Source organism: Rhea americana, unplaced genomic scaffold (genome assembly GCF_003343005.1).
Source record: "Rhea americana isolate MKP2758 unplaced genomic scaffold, rheAme1 scaffold_248, whole genome shotgun sequence".
NCBI classification, from domain to species: Eukaryota; Metazoa; Chordata; class Aves; order Rheiformes; family Rheidae; genus Rhea; species Rhea americana.
The window spans coordinates 742,906-766,592 of NW_028186366.1; the positions used below are offsets into that span (position 1 = coordinate 742,906).

At 35.6% G+C, this 23,687-nt stretch overlaps 1 protein-coding gene across 7 annotated transcripts; it reads left to right on the top strand.

Moving 5' to 3' along the window:
* The first annotated feature begins 6 nt into the window (after positions 1-6).
* On the top strand, positions 7-23,361 carry LOC146594821 (zona pellucida-binding protein 1-like). 7 transcript variants are annotated; one of them, XM_085306812.1, is made up of 10 exons: positions 7-97; positions 5,391-5,570; positions 5,935-6,060; positions 7,691-7,831; positions 10,989-11,207; positions 13,792-13,868; positions 16,212-16,374; positions 19,710-19,871; positions 20,471-20,543; positions 22,997-23,361. In XM_085306812.1, the coding sequence occupies exons 1-10, from the start codon at positions 19-21 to the stop codon at positions 23,337-23,339; spliced, it is 1,563 nt and encodes a 520-aa protein (XP_085162938.1). In that variant the 5' UTR covers positions 7-18; the 3' UTR covers positions 23,340-23,361. The 7 variants fall into 7 exon arrangements, with proteins under 7 accessions (XP_085162938.1, XP_085162940.1, XP_085162942.1 ...); XM_085306814.1 differs by having other exon boundaries at positions 13,819-13,868; XM_085306816.1 differs by having other exon boundaries at positions 5,965-6,060.
* Positions 23,362-23,687: the final 326 nt, after the last annotated feature.

Below are 23,687 nucleotides of genomic sequence, written 5' to 3' on the forward strand. Positions count from 1 at the left end.
GCGCGCGCCTGGCCCGACATGGCGTTAACGGCGTCTCCGCGCCGCCGGGCTCTGCTTCTCGCGGCGGTTCCGCTGCTGCTGCTGCTTGGGGCGGCGGGTGAGTGAGCCCCGCGTCGAGGGAGGCCAGCGCTGCCCGCGGCCCTCACCTCCGCGCCGGCGGCGGCCGCGGCGGGTCCCGAGAGCCGCGCAGAGGAGGCTACGCCCGCCGCTGCTGGGCTTTGCGCCCCGCTGGGCGGGCTGGGCCCACCCGCCCCGGCGAAGCGGGGCCGGGCCGAGCACGCGGTGCGGTTCGGTGGGGCTAACTCTGCAGGGGAGGAAAAGCGCCCGAACAGTGAACGGATCACAAAATCACGTGTTTGTGGCAGGGCTGCTGTGGGGTTTTGTGCTTTTTGTGCTTGTTTCTCGAGCTYTGGGATCTTGCCCTTGGCTGAGGTGGTTTTTCAAAGCTTTATTGTCACAGCTTTATGTCTCAGCATTTCCCCTGGCATTATCTCCTGGCTGTGCTGTTCTATCCTTCTTCTACATGGGGTTCTTGGCGTGCCTTTTTTTCCACTTTGTTGTTGTTGTTGGTATGAATTAGTCTGAACTGTCTTTCTGCCAGGCCTCTTACTTGCTCATGTCCAGAGAAACGTTTCAGATGCTCTCATTATCAGTATTGCTAGTATTGCTGGCCCTCAGTTTTACAGGCAAATTGCAGTTCTAGTGTTTGCAGGGATTTCAGCTTTTTTTCTTCTTCTTTTTTTAAGGTTAGTTTCTAGATCTCTTGATTGTAGAGAGAATCCTGTGTCACCTCTAAAAAACATGACAAGAAAAAGAACTGGTAACAGTTCATTTAAAAAAAAAAAAAGCCATCAAGCACCTCTCTCTCTCTCTCTCTCTCTCTCTCTCTTTTTGGTATGAATTCTGTCCATTTCTGTTTTTTTTCCCCTTCAGAATTTTCCAACAGAATGCATGATAATATGCCACTCATTTTCTTTGCTCTGTGGGGTAATTACATATCTATATATTCAATATACACTTTTTAAAAAAACAGTATTAATGAACCTTTATAGATAACATATTTGACTGAAAAAATGACTTTTCGTGACTATTTACGTGATTTTATTTTTTTTTCTATGAATTAAATCTATCAAATAATAGATGGCTTCTATTAAAGTTAACAAAATGTTCTGTGTCTTTAATGCAATTTTAGACAAAAATTCTTTAGTTTTTATGTCTTATTCTTTTTTGTCTTTTATCATTTCGAAGACACCATTTCAATTTTTCAAATCTACATTCTGCATTCTGCCTTGTCGGCATTGTTCAGTACTGCCAGTGAGTACCTTCTATTCCCATTTTTCTTCTATTGTTACTTAGTACTTAGCATTTTAAGACATTGATCACAATGCATGATTTGAATGCTGCTTTTATTGTAAAATCATAAAAATTATTAGCATTAAATGTTTGTTAGTAGGTATTCTAAAGCAAGAAGATCCCATAGATCTCCAAGGTCAACTGGAGCTATAGATTGTAAGAAACTGACTCAGTTTTAGTCTTTACTATCTCCTGTCTGTTCAAGTTGAATCCATATTACAAAAGCAGCAGAATGAATGGGCAAGGGCTATACTCTGCTGTTGCTGCAGTGCCTGCCATTTTAATCTAACTCCACGTTCCTGCTTGCATTTTTGCAGTTGTGAATCCCAGCAGTTGAAGACTTCTCATTCCTGAGGGATTTAGCTGCACTGGCTGGAGAGATTACTAATCCTAGTTACGGAAACAGTATTTTCTCTGACTGTGGCTAAATCTGACAGGGATTTTTGGCTTTTCAAAGCAGGGCTTCTGTCAGGATATGGGATTTCTTGGTAACTGGCCTAAGACTAGAACTTACTGCCACAAAAACTGTGAAACTTTACAAATGTCATCACTTAAAGATATTTTTTCTTTTTCCTGTTAAGGAATGTAAAAAAACGTTTATAATTTGCAAATACGAAGTTTTCCTCATAGATGCAGATGTGAGATACCATGCTCTTCTTTCTAATTCTGGAAGATGTTCCACTAGAAGATACTAAATCTCATGATCTTTGTAATTGGAAATAGTCCCTATTCATGATGGAATCCAAATTAAGCTTGCTAATAAATTCTCAGCATTGCAGCTACGGCTGCTAGCTTGAAGACTATTGTCTGCAGAAATAATGAGCTGCTATGGATTTTGATAACTCTAATGTAATCCAGACTCTTTAAACACAATTTATTGTTGTATTTAATCAGATAAATCATCAAATCTGTTTCTTTTCATCTCAGTAATGTGCATCCTACTATAATACCTTTAGGTTTTATAGCACATGCAATAACAGTGCTCAAGTATGGAAAAATTATATGATCAAAAGTAAGTAATTACAATCATCAGTCTTTATCTGCCTACTTCAGGCATAGTTTACCATATAGCTAAATATTTAGCTAAGAATGATGGCACTGATTCCAGGAGCTATGAAAAATGTGGAGTTTTGTTTATCATTCACTCCATCCTGCATATCTTGTGAATGGAGCTCTTACTGTACCTGAACATATATCTATAGTAAAAAGATATCTTTCTGTAAGTTGTGGTATTACTTTCAATTAGACTCTCACCTAAAAAATACCTAACTATAAGGATATAAAACCCTAGAATATTATTTCTGCTGGGATAGCTTTAAAATTAATWCTTCAAATCACAGAAAAATAGATGTATGTGGACTTTTTTGTTGATACTTACATTATCTCAATTTGTGCACTTTACAACCAGCCTTTAGCAACTCAGCTCATGTCTTGCCTTACATCAGTTCTGTTTGAAAAACCCATGTTGGAAAGAGTTAATATAATGCTACTGGCTTCATTCTTACCTTGAAACCTAAGCAAGAGGAGAAGGATAAACAGTGGAATAGAGCATGCTTTCTGGATATATGTGTGTTATTATCAGTGAATTTTGACATTTGGATTTTATTTTCAATTGGCAAAAATACCAAATACTGAGCCTCATTAATAATGGTAACTGGTTTTACACTAATACAAGATAACAGTGGCAGAGAGAATAAAAGAATGAAAACTATGAGCCTTTCATCCCTGAATGTGAACTCTTGTTTTTTTTATGCTTTTCCTGCTTGGTAAGACTAACCATAAATAAAGCAATAGTCAAGGTAGTAAGATCAGGCCRTTCAACAGCAGAGTGAATGCGTGAATCTTGTTTGTATGGGAATACCTTATTTTTACAAAATTTCTAGGCTAAGATTCACAGATTAACTGTGACCTTGTTAATTATTCTGTATCATATATAAAAATGCTATTATTTATAAAAGTAAGTATATAATTGTTGTTATAATTGTTACATATGTATATACAATATAAACACATATATGCTTGTTTTTTAAATTTTTTATCTTTTATGTTTTTTAATATGCTGCTTTAATTTTTAAATCTATTCTTTTATAGCATTTCCTTAACAAACCTTCCATTCTCTGTCCATTATTTTCAGCATTAGGAATATTTTGGGACATTTACCACATAGAAATTTACTAATTATAGGAATTACATGAATTGTTGTGGTGTGCTTTGAAGATACAAGCTGCTATATATTTTTCATTTAACTGTTTAACATAAGTGCCTGTTTCAGACTATGTGAATTTTTCCATTACATATATCTTCATTAATATGAACAACATTGTGTGACAAATTGAGGCTGTATAAGCTTTCTTAGTTCTTTATTATTTTAATACTTAAACCATCTACTTAAAAATGAATTCATGATGCGCTCGGCTGAATGGAGTTAAAAGTCACTAATTTAGGAGCTGATTCATTAATAAAAAACTTCTCTAAAATTACTTTTAATTTTTTGTACTGTCAGTGTACTTAAGAATATTTGGCTGTAGCCTTATGTTGATGAACTAAGTTATAGGTATTTCATTTTATTAGATATCACTCAGGAGTACTGATAAACCTTCAAGGGTTATTTGTGTATAAACTGAAAGGTGCCATATTTAATTGGCATGCAACTGTTGCTACAGTGAAACATCTAAATAGTCAAATAATTAGCTGTTGATGACAGCAAGGAGAGGGCAGGGGTGGTTCTTTGTGGAGATAAATGTCTGATGAATTCATGGTAAATTATGACAGAATCTGTTTCACTACATATTTCCATTTTGGCATGGATCTCTGACCCTCACCACAATATAATTGTGTGTTTTGTCTTGTCTGTCTTTATCTGATTACTTTCAGCAAGTCTATCTTTGCTACACTTTGATGAGCTTTTGAACATGTGTGCATATTGCTGATAGACAAAGTAGAATTTCCTTTTTTCACCTGCCTGTCTTACTGAACAAGCTATACGCTTCTGTATTGACTATAATAGTTAAAATTTTTAATCTAATATCATATGTAAATACCTAACGTGTTTGGCATAAGGAAACCTGACATAGTCCTTCAGGTCCTTCCTGTGTCCATATCCATGTTATTTTTTCTGTATTATTATTGCTCATACTGTCCAGCCTCAGGTGTCAGACTTTTTTGGTCATTGATTACATATCTTTCTGTGGATTTACAGTACTGGTACCCATCAATCCTAATATTAAATCCTCACAAGAGATTAGCAAGTAATGACTTAAAATACTCTTTCCTTCTATTTTTTGACCAAATATATATATATATATATATATATATATATATATATATATAATATAAATACATATTTTTTTGGGCTTAATTTCAGTTTTACTTGCACTTGCCAAAGATAAAACTTAGGAAGGGTATAAATTACTGCTGCAGTGGAAATTGGCTGTGACTTGGAGTTTTTTAAGATTTGTACTTAATATGGATGGGACAGGTTTCCTCATATTTCACATATGTGATTGGGCAATCTTATCTTTCAGACTTTCTAGGGCAATGGCATTTTTACTTATTCTTTTCAAGGAGACTTACTTGCATTGATGGTAGAAATGTTCTTAAAATTTCCTTTTTTTTGAAACTTATTCTGAGAAGAAACTTTTCTTTCTGTCTCCTATTACTGAAGTAATAATCACAAACACCAAGTTTCATCCACATACATAATCAAGCAGCAAGTAGTCAATTTTCCAAACATTTACGTATAACTCAGTATTATCTACTTCTGGAATCTGGAACTTAGTTTAATTCAACAAAAGGGCAACATATCTGTTTTGAATTGTTGCTAGTGTCATCCTATGCTTTAAGAAGTTTTTTTTTTTTTTTTTTTTTTTTAAGACTAGGAAGCATCTAATATATAGCAGAAAGGCAAAGTTACATGGTTTTGCTCTCACAGATCATTAAATATTTTATACTAGAACTGATTTTAATTTATTTTTGATTGTTAAAGTTTTTAGTGTTGCACTACTTGTTTTTAAATGTGATTGACTTGTATTGATTAGCAGGAAGCTCTCATTTCTTGGATAAGACTCAACTCACAAAGAAAGGAGATGCACACTTGAAACAAGAAGGTATAATTAGAATGCACAACTCAGTGGCTCTCTCTGAATCCATGAAAATAACATCTATCCCAGCTGTTCCACGAACACCTCATCAAATACTTGGAAAAGAAAACTCAACCGGTAAGCCAAACATTTCTTGAGAAACCTGATTATTCATTTATATTAATCTATGTTCTGACATTTCATAGTTATTAATTATCTAGAGAGTTTTGTTTTTTTCTTTTCCCTTCACATTATTTCTATGTACTGATTGTATTTGTGTATTCCATGGAAATAAAATTCACCTCTATCAAGGCTTTTAAATAAATGACATGAGAAATTAAAGCTCTTTTTGTGCATATACAGAAGTCAGCAAAGCCCTTATTTCACGCACAGGGTCACTTTGAAGTATTGACTATCTTACAGTAGTGTCARTTGCCTCAGTATTCATTTTGATTTCAAGCTATATTTTCATATATCTAATGATACTGGTTTTTCTTTTTAGTTCCAGTTTATGTTTCTATTAATTCCAAAGGTTTAATTCTTAAATGCTTGACTGAAAAGTTGTTAAAGCAAGGAATAAATGATCCAGAATATCAGTGGGTTGGTCCCACAGGCTTGATAACTAAAGGTAATTATATTTTTAATATCTACAGCTAATTTAATGCATTGTTTTAATTTTTTGTTTATACAGTTTTGTATTACAATATGCAAAAATAGAAGCAGTTTAAAAAAGTCTTGCATTTGCACGACAGCAGAAGGATATTTTAATGAAAAATAATAAATTCAGAACAGAAACACAAGGCTGTATAAACCGTTTGAATTATATAGCTTTAAAATTTTAATGAAGTTATGATTTTAAAAATTATTTTATGCAAAATCATGTATTTATATGTCAAAAGTGAATGCAAGTTAATTTGAATGACTTGACATGATGCCATACCAGCAACAATAAATGGAACAGGACTTCAGATTTTACATATAAGTTTGTTTAAAAAAAACACAGTTAAAACTTCTGTGATTACTTCTCTCTGAATTAGACTATGTTTAGCTAGAAAGAAGATAAGGATTTGTAGTCAGTTTCCTGTATTAATGTAGTGTTTATGGTTATAAGACTTCTGAGAGAAGATCAGTGTCAATTTGGTTTGGAGGAAAAATATAAAGAATAGAAGATGTTTTTAAAGATGGAAGAAAGAGTTGTGAGAGAGGGTGGAAATGATGCAAAGGAACAGAAGGAAGAAAACAATTAAGAGGAAAATAAGAWAAAAAAGGTAACAACCAAGCTAGTTATGAAAATAAGACAATAAACAGGAATAAACAACAGGGGAAAATTGTCAAGAGGGAGGGTAAAAGAAAAAAGTTGAAGGAAAATAAGTAATAATCAGATGTAAACTATAGAAATAATACATACCCTACAAATGCTTTGCATTGTCTTTCTCAGTAAGAACTGCTAAATACAACACTTCAAATTTAGTGAGGAAACATTTATGATTTGGCACACTGCTATATATGTAGAGAAACAGGAATGATGTCCTCAAAATATATGTGTCCAGCCCTAAGCTCCATTCAGAATGAGCAATTATCAGTTGTTGTTTTATACTATTTCACCCCCTTCTGACAAWTTGGAAATGGATAGTAGATCAGAAAAGGAGACTGGATCACATTTTTTTCCTTAAGCATCTAAAGACTGCTTCTGTTCTGCTTTAGGATATATTGTGGAATTAGATTAACGTTGGCCTTCCTCATTACTTGAATCATCTTTTTGTTTTGTTTGGGGGCTTTTTTATTGTGAAATGGGAATAAAACCACCTTTTGCATTTCAAAGGTTATGAGGTCAAAAACATAAAATAGGCCTCTTCCAAAGCAACTAGTTTTTTAGAAGACCAAGAGTTAAGTGTCGTTTGTCGTGAATATGTCTCTAATGTAATAGTCTACTTTCATTTCACTACTACTACTTGTAATTCACTAACTATTACAGATCTGTGTCTGAATTCCCTTCTGGTATGTCCAGATTTGAATTTTCTAAATAYTTCTTCATGATTATCCTTTTCCTCTATAGATTGTGTTTTGCAAGAAATGTATCACCTACACATAGGCACACTCACACAAAAGGAGAAAAAAGTCGATGAAATGCTTTGGAAACTCAGAACAAGCATTTAAATACTTTCTTAAATATTTTGTTTGTTAGAGGCTGTTAATAAAAAAAAAATGTTACTTTGTCTTGTTACTTATTTTATAGTATCTCAAATATCTATTTCTAGACTCAGAAGGACTTGTTTTAGCAGAAGGTTGTCTGGAGATCTATAATATTCATGCGGGCGACACTGGAAGTTATACCTGTAAAGTCACCTATGTATATAATGCTAAACATTTGATGACAGAAGTCCGTTTTATGATCTATGGCAAGTAAAGTTTAATCATATTGCTTTTTGATTTATTCTAATATCATTATATTTTTTCCAATGTTTACCTCAGGATTGGCATAAATACAGAAGTAGCTGGGCAATAGCATATTGGTAAGAAACCCTTGCACGTAACTCTTGTATACATAYATACTTTAAAGAAGTTGCCTAAGAAAAATATAATGAAATTTTGTACAGAAATTGTTTCCTTCTCATACTGTTTATGATCTACCCGGATCAAAACAGTATAACTCATTCTGTCCAGTACGAAATCAAATGACTATAAAGGCTAAAGTCATAAAGGGCTATAGTTGCCTAACTGTCCTTTAAATGCTTATATCTAGAACTGAATTCTTCAAAAATCCTGTTTAACCTCCTTCTCTAGCTACATTTTTGAGAGTAATATCTACTAAGTTTTCACATTTATGCTGTTAGATGTACAGACTGTTTTCAGCTGCTAAGTACTTAAGTTAAAAGTGTTCATATATTCAGAGCATATGCACCTTTTTCWCCCCTGAGGTCCTTGATGTCACATATGCCTCAAAAAGCATTCAAAAGTGACTTGCCAGTCCATCTACTATAGAATTATATTCTTGGGACAGTTCCTGTAGGGCATCTACAAGAAAAAGTAAATTTATTTAAAACAAGAGAGCCTTATCAAGCCTGTACAAATTTGATCCTGAGAATAAAATGGAACAAGAGACAGAGCTGGAAKATGTAGAAAATAGCTAGCTCTTAAAATAATTTTAAAAAAATCCAAATAGTGTCCTTTTCCTTTCAAACTAAAAGCATCTCAAATAGTAATTAAAATTATGCTTTGATGCCACCTACAGGATTTCTGGGGGGGGGCACAACCTTGGCCACTGTATTTAATCTATTATTTATTTTTAATATTAGGGTTGAAGTTCTGTTTTAAAACCACAAGATCATGATCTGCTCCTCAGTTTAGCAAATTACATCTTTCCAAGACTGTGCCTAGATATTTCTGTATCTAATTACCAGAAAGTTAAATTTCTTAAGAGTATTAGTTTACTGCCTCTAGCAAAGACAGATCTGGGCCAAAAACCTCAATTTGTGGACTACTCTTAGATCCTATTGCAATGCATGGAAGTTGAATGTAGGAAACATTTCTTAAAGGATTCTTATCCCACCCTAGATCCAAAAGTTTGGGAATAACCACATTTTAAAAATGAAAAATAAGTGAGGAGACCAGCAAAATGGTTAGCATATATAGTGAAATTTTTCCAGCTACTCTAAGCTGGAAAATGTATCCTTGGAAAATTATGATACATTAAAAATAATAAAAGGCCATTGCAGTATGCACTAAAACTTTATTAAAAAAGAACAGCAGCTGCAGATGCCTGAGCTAAGAATAAATGTTTCCACTGTGGTCTGGTATAGAATCATCATAGAATTGTAGGATTGGAAGGGACCTCTGGAGAGCATCTAGTCCAACCCTCCACATAGCCCATATGGGGATTGAACCTGTGACCGTGGCATTAGCAGCACCACGCTCTAACCAACTGAGCTAAACCTGCCCCACGTATAGAACATCTAATCTGCTGTACAAAATTAAAAAACAGAATACTGCTGAATGATTAAAATTGCTATGTACATGCTGTTAATGCCTTTATCTTGTTCTGGATCAGTACATGTCTGAAGTAAAACACTAAAATATAAAGGAAATGTAGACTAAGTATTTAGCTAGTTGAATATTTGAATAGCTAGTTCATTTCCAAAGATTGTCCCAGTGGTATTAACTCAGTTGTGTTATTAGCAAGATATTTTCTATTTTATTTTATTTTTTACTTGCTGAGTGCACTTCTTCTAATTGTAAAATCAAAAATAAATACAAAGTATAATAAATAATGACTTACATCATCAAAGCAAAAAAGATCACAGTAATGGTAATGTTTTGTGCTTCATGTAGTGCTCCTGTACCACACACAGTCCTGATGCAATAATAATGTTGTGACAAGTTCAGAGAGAATTTCTGAGTCTCTGACACGTTCCCACATTCCTGTTGTGTCTGAATATTTTTAAACACTTGCCAAAAGAAACTTCTSTCCATGAATATGGCGTACATATTACCATATTGCAACTACACCCTTGCATTTTTTGAATACTCTTGAATTTGGACAAAAATCGTTCTTAGAACAACTAAATGCATCCTAATTATGTTTACCACTGTTGAGGAAATATACCATGCATTGTCCATTAGCTCAGCAAGGGTAACTCTCATTTGACTCGAAGGCATTCCTAGAATCCATTATTCCTTATCCTACTTTGGATATTTAAATTATGTCAGATGAATCACCCTAAAAGTCCTTATTTCTCTCTGTGGGCTATATAGGAAGCATAGGTAGCTCATTCAGCCATAGACATCTATGGTTTCAACATCTAAAAGGTAACGTAGGTTATCTAACTTCTGGTTCAGTTATATTACTGGAACGGATTCAATGATTTTAAAATAAAGTTCATTTCAGATTTGTAAATGGCAACAATTATGAAAGAAAAGTATCAAGACGAAATAATGGAATAATGGAAGAATTCTGTTTTGTATAATCAAAATTGACTTGCCTTGATAGTTATTACTGCTGCAAAATTTTGCAGTTGTTAGCAAAGCTCGCTCTTTCCTCCCAGAATAATCCTGAGAGGTCTGCCTGCCTGAACTTGTGGGTAGTAGTATATCACAATCATCATACATTAAAAAAGGAAATTAAATTATTGACGTTTCTTCCATTGGCCTTCTTGATATACATTCTGTTATATAGTTTCATTTCTCTGGCTCCTATCTGCCCAATTTCTCCCATAGTAACCTTCTGAAGCTGGAAAGACAGTATTTCGTAAATCATATGATATGATATAATTACAGTATAGAAACCACAATTTCACTGAGTTTCATTTAAAAATTAAATATTGGTGAGAATGTCATTGAGGTGCTAAGATACAGTTACACCTTTCTACCCTGTTACTACAATGGTGACCATTGGTTGTGAAATAATGAAAACAAACTATGTACTACACAGAATAAGAAAGTAGGTATTCAAGTTACTGTAATAGCATGCTCTAAGTATATATGAATAGCTAACTGGGTTAAAATAAATACTGGATGAGAAAGAGTTCAGATAGCTAAGGGAATTTTCATTTTTTACAGTGTATCATAAGCCAGGGAAAAGTCTACATCTGGCATCAGAATTCAAAGCAGAAAGTTGTGAAACCAGTGAAGTTGTTTCCTTTGAAAAAAGACTGTTAGAAGACTTGAAGACATTAATTCATGGCTTGCAGTGTGAAATTCAGCAGTGGAAGATGCAGTGCCATGCAGCCACAAATACAATAGCAATGCTAACACACAAACTTATATTCCAGTTYGTAGGTAAGATGGATAGTTTTCTTTTAGTTTTTCTAATTACTTCCGTGGGACACAGAATAATAAACAGGTAATAAAACATTTATATGCACACTATGTGCACCCAGTTAAAAATGTAGAACTTGTGTTCTGGGTACATTGGGCATATCCAATTTTTATAATGTAACGTCAGGCTGGTTAGTTTACCTAAGTTAAAGTAATAGAGAACAGTTGTATTTTCAGCAGAGGAGTGTACTGTCTGTGCTGAAGGTGAGATCAAAAGCTTATTTCTGTTTTTAAAAGATCATGTTTTTCTAAATTGCCAAAAAAAAAGAAAAATCACATAGCTGAAGTTTCTTGTAATTATTAAGTGTTGTGTTAGAGGGGTTAGTTTGTACAGGGAAGTAAATGTGCAGTGATAGCTACTGCAGTGAAAATGGCCTAATAGGAAAAGCAAAAATAAGCTGGAAATGATAGCAGGGGCTATGTGATGACAGAGACTATGGAAAGCTTCCCAGAATATGGAAGAAGAAACATTAATCTACTTTCCTATTCTTAAAATGACCATAATCTTTGAGTAATAAAATGTCAGGCCAAACTGGTTTCTGTCAGCAGCCCTATGAGCAACTCTCCAAAAACTTACAACTGTTTCTGTAGTCTCTACTCTGCTATTACAAAATCCACAGGAACAAGGGAGAGCAAATATGAGACATGATATATTGTCTACCTAGTCCTAACTGCTTAATTCTGTATTAACCATAATTTGAAGAAATAATCAGCAACTCCTACAAACAACATTTTTTCTTCTAGGGAGTAAAATATCATTGTAGAAAATCAACTGCAAAAAGGTTTGTAAATACTGAGTTAAGACTGTGATGATATCCCAGTCCTTACCAAAAGTCAAATTAGACACACTGAAATTTATGAAACCAAGGATTATTCTTGTGTTATAACACTGGCCTCTTTAAACAGTGCCCAGATATATCTGTAATAAACAATCTCACTGTGCTTTTCAATTTTACTAAACTGTAGCAATCTAAATCTACTGTTCTTGTTTCACAGAGAGAGATAGATACGATAATTTTTAATTGACTCATGTTCATTATTCTATCCAACACTATCCTTATGTGACCTTAAGCCCAGACACCAACAGTTTTCATGCTAAGTCCTCCACAGCATTGATAGAACCTGTGTAGCGCAGCACAAGAATTAAGGATCCAGGATGCATTAAATTATACTGAAGTCATTCAGAGATCAAAGACACACAATCCTCCCCATTGTTTGGCAAAATTAAAACCTAAGTTACTTCTTGACTGTTCTAATCTGACAGCTAACCTGAGTTAAAATACATTCTTTAGTTTTGAAATGTATACTTGCATTTCTTACACTTTCCTCTTTGATTTACCTGGTCCTGTGTGAGCTTGTGAGGCCCAGCATTAGGGCTCTGAGTAGCACTTACAAAAACATTACAGCCATAAAATACTAAATACTGATCTAGAGCTTACATTGCGAGTTCAATTTTGCTAAAAAGAAAAAACTCAGCAGCTGATAAATTAACAACACATGCTCAGAGCATGTGTTTATGACAGAGCAGATAGCATTTGTTTTCCTGCAGCCAGCATAAAAGCTAGACAKCCTAAATACTGTATCTTGTCTTCTGGCGAAATCAGGAGATCTAGTCATATGCCTGTTTCTGATCTGGATTATGTTAGTACTCAGCTGAGCTGTGGTAGTGGAACCATAGCCTCATTGGCAACATCTCAGTTTCTACAAGGAATTACTGGCTGCAAATATTTAAATTTACTTTCTTATGCCAGAGGAACTGAACTTCTGCTAGCTACCTTTTTTTTCTACTTTGTGGAAGGTTATTAGCTGACTAATGTAAACACTTGCAGCTGGTACTGTGAAGCTGCTCTTACTACCCTGCACTGGAGGAAGARTATTGTTGCTAACTCAGAGAAAAATGAGCTGCTACTGAGGGATGCATTTCAGAATGCTACACTCTGAGCTGCAGTTTAGGGATATCTTTTTGCAAACTCCAGAAGTTGTCAGGACTTAGAGCTAGATAACACTGTATATAACAGTGTCTATTCTGCATTTTTGATTGCCATTTGTACTTGAAAACCAAAGTTTTAGTAGTAACCTGAAAAATTCAAACTTAAATTCTAGCAGAACACTTTTTTTTTAAATACTGGAATACTAATCTCCCTACATATTCCTTTTTGTATATAATATGTATGTAAATATATTTAAAATGGAATTTCAGTTTTCTGCTTGAATGCTTATACTTAGTATGTTGGTTTTTTTAATAAGGTAATTTTTTTTTTCATCAGCAGCATCAGTCTTGATCACAAGACAAGAGAACAAATAGACTTCTTTTCATGTACTTTATATGTCTGTCATATATTGCCATGTGATATGTTCCCTGTTTTACAGATGTGGGGAAAKAGGAACAAATAAAAGTACAGGACTACACAGAACTGCAAACCGTTTGGTGATCTATTTTTCATCTTCAATTATTTTGGAGTATAAATTGTTTCTTAGTGTAGCATCCCCTGTTACCTGTCTTAATGCATGTATTAACTGAAGATTTCTTTTGGTTAATTTTCAGTTTTTCCTTTTGCATTGGCATTTACAGATCCCTGTGAAAGTACAGACTGTGAAAGTTCCTCCAACTGTATCAAAAAGGTGCAATTATTTATTAATAGYATGAAAATACATTTTTAGAAATTTAATCCATGTTTACATTTCTATCCTCATGTCTTTGTATTAAAAGCCTGTATAGTTAAGGAACTCTGCATGCAAGAATAAATGTGATAGAGAACCATATTGTCATTACAACCAGAAATAACAACACTTCAGAGAGAGATCTGTGAATTTGTTGTGCAGACCAATTTATTCTTATCATACCCTTTTTTCCTTAATAAGTCCAAAATATAGGAGGAATTTCAAATTTCAAACACCATTACAGTTGGTTTTAAGAGAGATGCTTTTTAGATTCGTCAGGAACACTAATAACTGAATAGCCATGGAGATGGAGCCAGTATTACTTTTATAGCACTAACTTCTAAGGTATTTTTGAAGATCTGTTGCTGACTCTCTCTCTTTAAACTACTAGCTCTCTAGCTCTTCTGCATGTTATTTTTCCAGTGCTTTGCTTACCTGTCAAACTTAAGAAAGGTTACCTTTACAGTGTCATTTCCAATTCCGTCATACATTTTAACTATGTAGTTTTTCTCAATTGAACTTTACTATTTTCATGTATGAACTTCTCAAACTATGTGCAATGAGTTACATATTATTTACATTTTCCGTAACCTCCACTCTCCTGGGCTAGACAGTAACATGGGTGATTTATTAAATAGAAACAGACTGCAGCTGAACCAACAAATGCATCCAAATGTAGGATGACATCTGGGCACATGTTCTGCTTTTCCCTGAATGTTTGGATAGTGCTGCAGTTACAGAATTTGATTGTTTGGTACAACTGCTGCCATTCTCATAGAGTAATTGAGATTGGAAGGGACCTCTGAAGGTCACCCCTACTCAGAGCAGGTCCAAGTAGAGCAAGTTGCCCTGGGTATTGACCAGTTGAGTTCTGAATATMTTCAAGGATGGAGATTCTGCAACTTCTCTGGATCTTTCCATTCCAGTGTTCATTACGCTAATGGTGACTTTTTTTTACTTACGTGTAATTGGAATCTGTCACGTTCCCATTTCTGCTCATTACCGCTTGTCCTACCACTGTGCACCTCCGGGAGGAGCCTGCTTCCAAACTTGCTATACTCTCCCATTAAATAGTTGAGGACAGCAGTAATTTCCCCTCTTCCCCTTCCCTTCTTAAGGCTAAACAAGCCCAATTCTGTTAGCCTCTCTTCGTGTGTCACTGGAGCCTCTTCCCCAACCCGTAGATCATGTTGGTGGCCTCCACTGGACTCCAGTATCTCACTTGTCTTTCTTGTACTGCAGAGCCAAATACTGGACAGTACTCCAGTCTTAGAAAAGCCAAATAGAAGATACTCTTCCTTGAGCCAGCTGGCTACACACTTACTAATACAGCATATACATAGTTTGGCTGCTTTGTCGAAAGGGCTCATTGCTAACTTCCTCACCACTCAGCCTGTGTAGCTCCATCAGTTCCATGTGTGCTATGCAGAACTAAGCCAGTGCCAAAGTGAGCCATATCCTCTATGACATTCTCCCCCAGCATTTATATTCATCTCATATCAACTGGTACCCAGTTACTTTCATCTGAAAATGAAAAGTAGAGCATATTTTCGGCTCTTAGTCTAAAGCATCTCAGCTGATTTCACATAAAGTTTTGAAAATACATCCACTGATAACATTTTGCAATTTACAGATAATGGTCTCTATTTCCTGTGCAGGCTTTGCCTCAAACTAACTGAGCGAATTATTCATCCACATTCATATATCTGAAAGCCAGTCCAAATGTACTTTTGAGTTTATATTGGTCCAATTGAGCATACTGGTATATTAAATTCTACCCCAAGGCATGTGGGAGGATAGGATTATATACCAGTACAAACACAATAAGTGACAGTGACAGAAGAAGAGGGAAAGTGGGGGTGAGGGGAACCTGTATAGGTCTCTTATAGCCTTATAGTCTTGTGTCAGAGGCTGATATTACTCATCCACAACCTTTAAAGATCATATATTCTTAAAAGACTGTATTTATTCCATGTTGCAGTTTCATTGGTTTTAGCTGTCACTTTGCTGCAAGTCCGGGAATAGCTTCCCTGCTGCTTCCTGTGCTGTTCCAAGAAAGCAGCAACACATATTCCTCAGCAAGGTGACAAAAGGTGTACTCTGCAGGGATAGGAGCTACATCTGGCCCCCCTTACAGTTCTCCCTTTTTTCACTCACCTCCTTCAGAATTTGCCTCTCTTCCTGTCCAATAATGCTGACTTTTCATGGTTCTTTCCCTGTCCAATAATGCTGCCTTTTCATGGTTCTTTCTGTCCTACTACTATGTCTTGTTGGAATCACTGTCATTAGTTTCTCTACTTTTAGGCGTACACCAAGATTCAGCAATTTTTGGCAGTCCTAAATTCACAAGAATACAATCGGCAGATGCATTATATTCCTGGAAGCCTTACAAGTTTGAAGATAGACCATTGCAAACCAGGATTTGGTAAAAATATAAGTAATAGTACAGTTTGCACAGGGTGTTGCAGTAAGTATCAAGAATTTGTTTCTAAGAAGGTATCTAATTACTGTTGTCAGGAGAAAATATATTCCTACTGATTTGCAAATGGAAAGCGTCTTGACTGTTAGCATGATGTTTTAATGCTGTAAGCTGTGGTGAAGCAGATACCAAACTTTTCATCCTAAGATGCTTAGAATACTCCCAAGGTATTTAAAATTAGGTAACAAACACAGTTTAACTAACACATGTTAAGACCCTTGGACAAATGGGGCAAGCTGTATCATATATATATATATATATCATTAACACAAGCCCTGCAGAGACTGCTGTCCATCACACAACTAGCAGTTATTTTGGTGTGAATTGTGTCATGTCTACTGGGAGGTTTCAAATACGGTCATTGTATGTGATAAATTTTTTTTTTTCCTGCTGAAGCCCAAAACTAACTCATTGAGAAAAAGAAAGTACATTCCAATTTGATTCTAAGCAGGCCAAAAAGAGCACATTCCACATGCATCCAAGGACTATATCTGGATGAAATTCTTTCTATCTTGACAATAGTGACATATGAGTCTGTCACATCAGTGTGAATAACCACCCAACAAACCCCTGGTCAAATGGATCTGGTCAGCTGGAACTATATAGTAGAGTACTTAGTGGTGTGAAAAGCAGTCCCAATACCCACTGCTCTTTGAGTGGAAGCACTCRGTCATGCTACAGTTCTTTCCCATAGTACTGTGGGGGAGATCTGTCCTGAGCATACAGATTACTAGCACTTTCATATTCTAGTTTGTGTCCACCTTGCAAAGAGCATGGACATTCAGATCCTGGGAAAGAAGGAGGTTATCTTTCCTTCATAGTGCAGGTGAGGCTAGTCAGGCTGGATAAAAAGCATCAACTTAGATGTGGAATGCTGATTACTCCGTTAAAGATGTGAAAAGTTTTGTCCAGAAAAGGGAAAGATATGTAAAACAATATATTCACCTAAATAAAAAATAAGAAATGTTAAGAAATTGAAAAATTAAACTTTTGAAGCTGTGATCCTATTGACAGTTGAAGCTGTGAAGAAAAGCAAATGGGTAACATAGTCCCGAGGAATTTGTCATGAGTGAATTGAACTGTGGTCGTGTGTTAACATACAGAAGTTGACTATTGTCCTGACTGACAGGAAAAACATACTGCAGGATTGTTAAGTTTAAAAGTTTGGATTCTTTGTTAAAATAGATTGTTAGTATCAACAAAGTGTTGATATTATTAAAGCTATAATAATATCAAGTGCTGATATTCATTTGATATGAATGTAAATGAGTAAAGAAACATTTAAAGTATTCAATTGTATGGCTAAAAATGCTTCTGAAATCAATATGTAAATTACTGTAAATATGTAAATATACTTAAAGTACGTGCATAACAAAATTGTTAAGAGCACATATTATTGGAGATTTCTCTAAGCAGTGTTTTACTATCCCTCTTTCTCAGTCCTACAAAACTGTGTTGAATGTGAACAAGGGAACAGACTGAAGCCTTGATGGAAAAGAAGAGCTATGACTCTAGTAATGGAAGAACAATAACTTTGCATAAGTTCTGCTGAAATAGAGCTGTACTTCTTATAGGAATTTTATAGCAATTGGTGGGAAATGAACCTGATAAGATTCAGTAGTAAAAAATTTGGCCTTATCTAAGTTTAATTTAATATGACGGCCTAGAAGGCCTCTGGGGAAAATAAGAATGCTGCTATTTAATGATCCCCAGAAAAGCTGTGCAAGCAGGCAAACACACATACACATTATTCAGCAGCAACTGATCTTTTGCAGAGTTTTGGAAATCAGCAGGATAAAATGTTAGTCTTTCCTCACAAGGGTCAGCTGCAATGCAGGTAATTCATTGAAGGATGTTGTGTAACGCATCTTGGAAAATTTAGCACTTTTTTTTTTTTTTTGAACATGAGTCCAGCACATTTTATGCCTTCCAGCACTTCTTGTTTTTCCAAAACAGTTTAGGTGATCATGTTTCAACCATGCGCTGTTCTCAACTAGTGTGTAGCACTGGCAGTGATTTTCCARTCCAGTTATCCACAAGTGTAGGGGAACAGCACTTATGACCTAGAAGGTCCCTTTCAGGCCTATGTTGCTATGCAACATATACATTCCTACAATGAATGTTCTTCTGCTGTCTAGCTCTGCTGAGAATGGAACAGAAAATGAAACCAAACCTTTTCAAATAYAAAAAAATTTATAATGTTTATACTGTCAAAAAATTCTTTGCTTATATCAGTCTTTCCTACAGCACTAAAATACATTATCCATGACAATTATATAAGCAGAAGCTTTTATCAAAAGTCAGAAGAGGATGATGTGAACAGAAGCAAAAGTAAAACATGATTCAAAATTTTTACATGCTCTTACAAACACTTCTCTTCCTTCCAATTGTATTTTGTACCCAGCCTATATTATCACTGAAGGAATCTGAAGGAATTAGTGCTTTCAAAATTAGCACCTTGAGCTTCTTGCTGATTATTAATGAGCATGTGATATGCAAGATCAGGTTTGTTTTCTGAAACGTATAATTAACAAAAGCATTGCCTTAAAAAGTGACAAGTAAAATTACTTATTTTATCTTTTATAAAAGGCCAAATAAGGCTCATATTATTATGCTTGGCTTTTCTTTTTGTAAACATGTCAGTTTAGATGTCATTTTAGAAAAATGTGTCTTAACCCAAAGGTGTAACAAGCTGGAGATGATTGTAAACTACCATTTCTTCATAATAAGCATAAGACTTCATTTGTCATCTTCCACTTAATACAGTACCAACAAAACTCCACATTTTTATGCCTTATTTATTCATAAAGGCAGGCAGAAAAGAACTAAACATATTTTATTTCTGTAAGAGCATTATCATCTCATTAATCTACAGCTTCATCCTCACAACATCTTTCCTTCTCAACTGAATGTAATGGAGTTTAAGAATCAGTTTTCATGACCCTGGAAATCAACTTGACTCTAAAACTCCAAATTATCATCCAGCATTATCCAGCAATTAAAAGTCAGACTCTGAAGTTCTTTCTAAATAGTTTCTATTTACTTATGCAGTAGATTTAGTGAACTTCCTCAAGTAAGAGCTGAGTAAAAAGTGACTACAAACTTCAGCATTTTGCACCATGTAGACAATTTGCACTAGAGTGTTTGATCCAACAATCTCTTGCTGTAGCTAGTGTTACTCTACTTATGTCACTAGAATTACAATAGTGCAGTCCTGATTTAGTAAACTCAAAATCAGGTCTATAATCAGTATCATTTCATTTTTTTAAAGCCTATATTTTATTCTAGTTCTACTCTTACAGCGGTTTACTCTTTTTTTATAGTAGCATGCCYACCTGGTAGATTTAGTGCTGAGTATAATACTGTATGCACGCTGTGTCCACCTGGATCTTATAATGAAAAGTATGGGCAAACTGCATGCAAAAGCTGTCCAAAGCAACATACTACTGATAGAAAAGGAGCCAAAACTGCAAATCACTGTCACAGTAAGTTATACAATAATAATAAAAAGAGTCTGCATTGGCAATGATAAGGGCAGCTTAAATTCTACTGAAGTAATCATTTTTTGCTATTTTTATCATAAAAGGATATAGGATTGGGAAGTCTATTTAGTGTTTTTCCCACTGTATCATGAAAYACAGATCTTTGCAGGTAATAATCCATTTCTATGCTTACACCTACTTCCTTTTGATCTTATGCCTTCATGGCATGTACTCAAGGGCAGAAAAATGTGAAGCAGATATGAAAGAAAGCAGTCAGAGTAGTGATTTCCACATGCTTGTTAACAGAAGGGATCATACAGGTTGGATTGCAGTAGAAAAAACAAAAATTCAAAATCCTGATCGCTAAACAACAAGGAAAATAAACAAAGCCCAAAAATAAAACCATGTGAATAAAGGCAGAAATACTTCCCAGTTAAATTTCCAGAAGTTACTGTGAATGTCTGAGTCCTTTTCTCTGCTTCTCTGCTTGTTTGTGCTGAGTAGCAGAGCATCTGTGTTCTTTGACACACCTAGGCAAGAGAAACTGAAGGAGTGTGCAGGCTCTACTTCCTGCGACTCACTAGAATCTCTGTCTTTTTCAGGAACTCTGCAAATCTGGATAGTTTTCTTCATTATCTCCACTGGAGTCATCCTTGTTATACTGACATCTTGGGTGTAAGAGTATTTGTGGCATTTTTTAAAACTGTATATAATACAACTATTAAGCACAGCTATAATTTTATGTTGTAATGTTATTTCTGTATACTTTAATGCTAATAGCTAGGATGCCTGTGCATCTCCTTCACTGACAAAATTTGAAATGAACCTTCCCAAGTGAATCTGACATTGGACTATAGAATCAGGCAAGCACACACAAACCTACAGCTTTTGTAAGGTTTTTTTTTTAGCATCCAGTACATATTGGTACTCTGTAATTTACAGACTGAAAAACAGAGTCTGTGGTGGCCCAAATGGGAGAACGCTACAGCAATTCAGATTTTTGGCTCAGTGTACCCCCTTACTGCAGTAGAAGATATGCCAAGCATACTAAGAATAGCAGTGTGTGTTTTTCTTACCTGAATCCAGAAATCAAATACATTTTGTGTCAGAATAAATTTGAGGACCTATACTTTAAACAAAAAAAATCAAACTATTTTCTGCAACAGCTGAAACAATCTTTGTTATTCGGTTCAATAGGATTTAGCTCAAAATTATCTTTACTCACTAAAAGTTTGCCAGAAATAAGTCACTTTTACTTACTTCTAAAAAACACAGGTTGACTTCTTTTTTATTGAAAGGTTTATAGGCAGATGAGTTGTCTGTGACTAGCTAGTCATTCATGAAACTCTTGAAATCTTAAGAATTAGACAGATGATAGTAACTAAGATTTTCCCTGCTTTTCTTCTTGCAGAGGAGAGAGACTTCTCAGCAGGGCACTTTACAGACTAGAGGTTTTGCTGGAAGTAGGGTCCTCAGTTCAAGGAAAACTTAAGACCTATAAGCATAGGTCTTTAATTCATCTTCTAAAAGATGAATTAAAGAACAGATAAATAAGGAGAGGTACTGTGCAACAGWCTGAAGAAAACACCTGACAGAGTTGACTGAATGAAGATTAAAAACTACATTCAGACAAAAAGTTACCAAGTATCTTCTTCATTCTCGTGCACAACATCTCTCCCTATTCATCTGTTCGTCAGTGATTTTTTTTTAACATACTACTTCTAGTAGCTTCAAGGGTTCAGCACTTTTGTTGTGATGGGAATGAATAAGGAAAAAAAAGTGATGAATGTATTTAACATGCTTATACATATATGAAAGGTTTTGAATTGCTCGATTTATGCCACAATGAAACATTAATAACTTGAACAAAAGACAGAAAAAAAAACTTTTCACAGGGATTATTTAGAAGTGTAAAGTAATTCTTTCCTCATAACAGCAGTATGTTGTTCTCCTGTAAAGCTGTCTTTAAAGGTAGAAAATTTAAACTTGATGAAAAGTGTTAATTCCTGGCTGTAGAACGTGTCTCTCAGAGACATCTGATGCCACTTGGTGCTTGATTCACTRGAGAGATGTTCAGATGTTCACCCTCCCTCCCCCAGTTCAGGTATTTATACACATTGATGAAAACTCCCCTGAGCGATATCTTCTGAAGCTAAAAAAATCCCAGCTCTCACAACCTCTCCTCCTCGGTCAGCTGCTCCAATCGCTTACTCATTTACGAGTCGCCGAGTGAGTGTCTGTATTCACTTCAGTATGTCCATGTCTCTCGTACTGGGCAGCCCAGAACTGGACACAGCACTCCAGATGTGGCTTCACCAGGGCTGAGTAGAGGGGAAGAATCACCTCCCTCAGTCTGGTGATAATGCTCTTCCTAATGCAGCCCTGAATGCTGCAGGCCACCTTTGCCAAAGCTGTGGCACATTGCTGGCTCCTGCTCCACTTGGTATCCAGCAGGACCCACCCGCCCACCGTCCCCAAGCAGTTTCTGCAAAGCTCCTTTTCCAGCCAAATCAGCCCCTAGTACAATGGCAAGACTTAGCAGAATTTGGTATTTTACTCACTAGCTCAGGAACCATTTATGTCGTAGAAGGGGATTTTTTTTCATCTGTTCTTGTTCCTAGATGGTGTAGCTATGGTAGTAGTATCCTTTATCCCTCTAAAAGTTGCTTGACATAGTCTTTACATTCCAAAGTGGTTCATAAATCAGGAGAGTGATTTTTTGATGGTAGGTTCTCCTGGAGAAAAAAATATTCTCTGCAATGCCTAAGTGTGCTTTAGCAGAAGAAGGTGAGACAGAGAGCCTGATACTAGGCATGGTGAGATAGAGAGATATGCATGTATAGCTGTGTAAATGTATTTTTATATATATTTACTGCTGCTGCTACAGTCCAAAATTGATTTAAAAGTAAATTTTTACACTAAACAGTAGTAACAACCCCCACTGTCAGAGCATGCAGCAGTGTAGGATGATAGACTGGTGAGTTGAAGAGCAGTTTGAAACATGCAGCATTAGCATTGGTGAGAAGCAGTATCTAATGATCATTAGATACTGAACATAAAGAAAAGACATTGCAGCAAACCACTGTTCTATGTCCTAACCCCCTAATCAGAGCTTTCTAACCTTCCAGGATTATTCAACCATGCTGTAGAAGAAGGCTAGCAGCCCAATACATAGAAGCAGAATCAGAACTGAAAAACAAATTGAAAACCTTTGCAAGTATTGCAACTGATGCGGAGATTGAAGCACAAAGAAGGAAACTAAGGAGCCCTGCCACGTATGACAGAAAGCATTTGCCAAAAAACAAGGGTAACTTTTTACAGGAAGAATCTAGAGGATTATTAAGTAGTATCACAGTTACAGAAGCATCAACAGTTTTTGGCTCAGATCACTCTCCTGACTACACTTGGCCAAATGAAGCAGAAACCAGCTTTGAGGAAGACACATCAGAGACTACTTTGGGAGAAGAATAAATGTATTCTGTTTTTAAAAGCAGGTCTGATGATTGGACATTTGTTAACGCAGTGAGTTTGAAAGCTGTTTAGAGGTTCAAAGAGTATATAATAGTATGGTTCTTATCATCTACTGGAAAATTTAAGATTAAAAAAAAAAAAAAATCTCTCCTAATACACATGATGCTAGTGTCACTGCATTACGTCACTGGTGTTGGCAACAGGGTTTTGGTTTCTGTGATCATGGGACCCTGTTTGAAGATCAGCGACTGATGGGGAGAGATGGGATCCACCTCACTAAGCAGGGCATGCGTGTCGCCAACAGGCTGGCCAGCCTCRTAAAGAGGGCTTTGAAATTGGATGGATGGG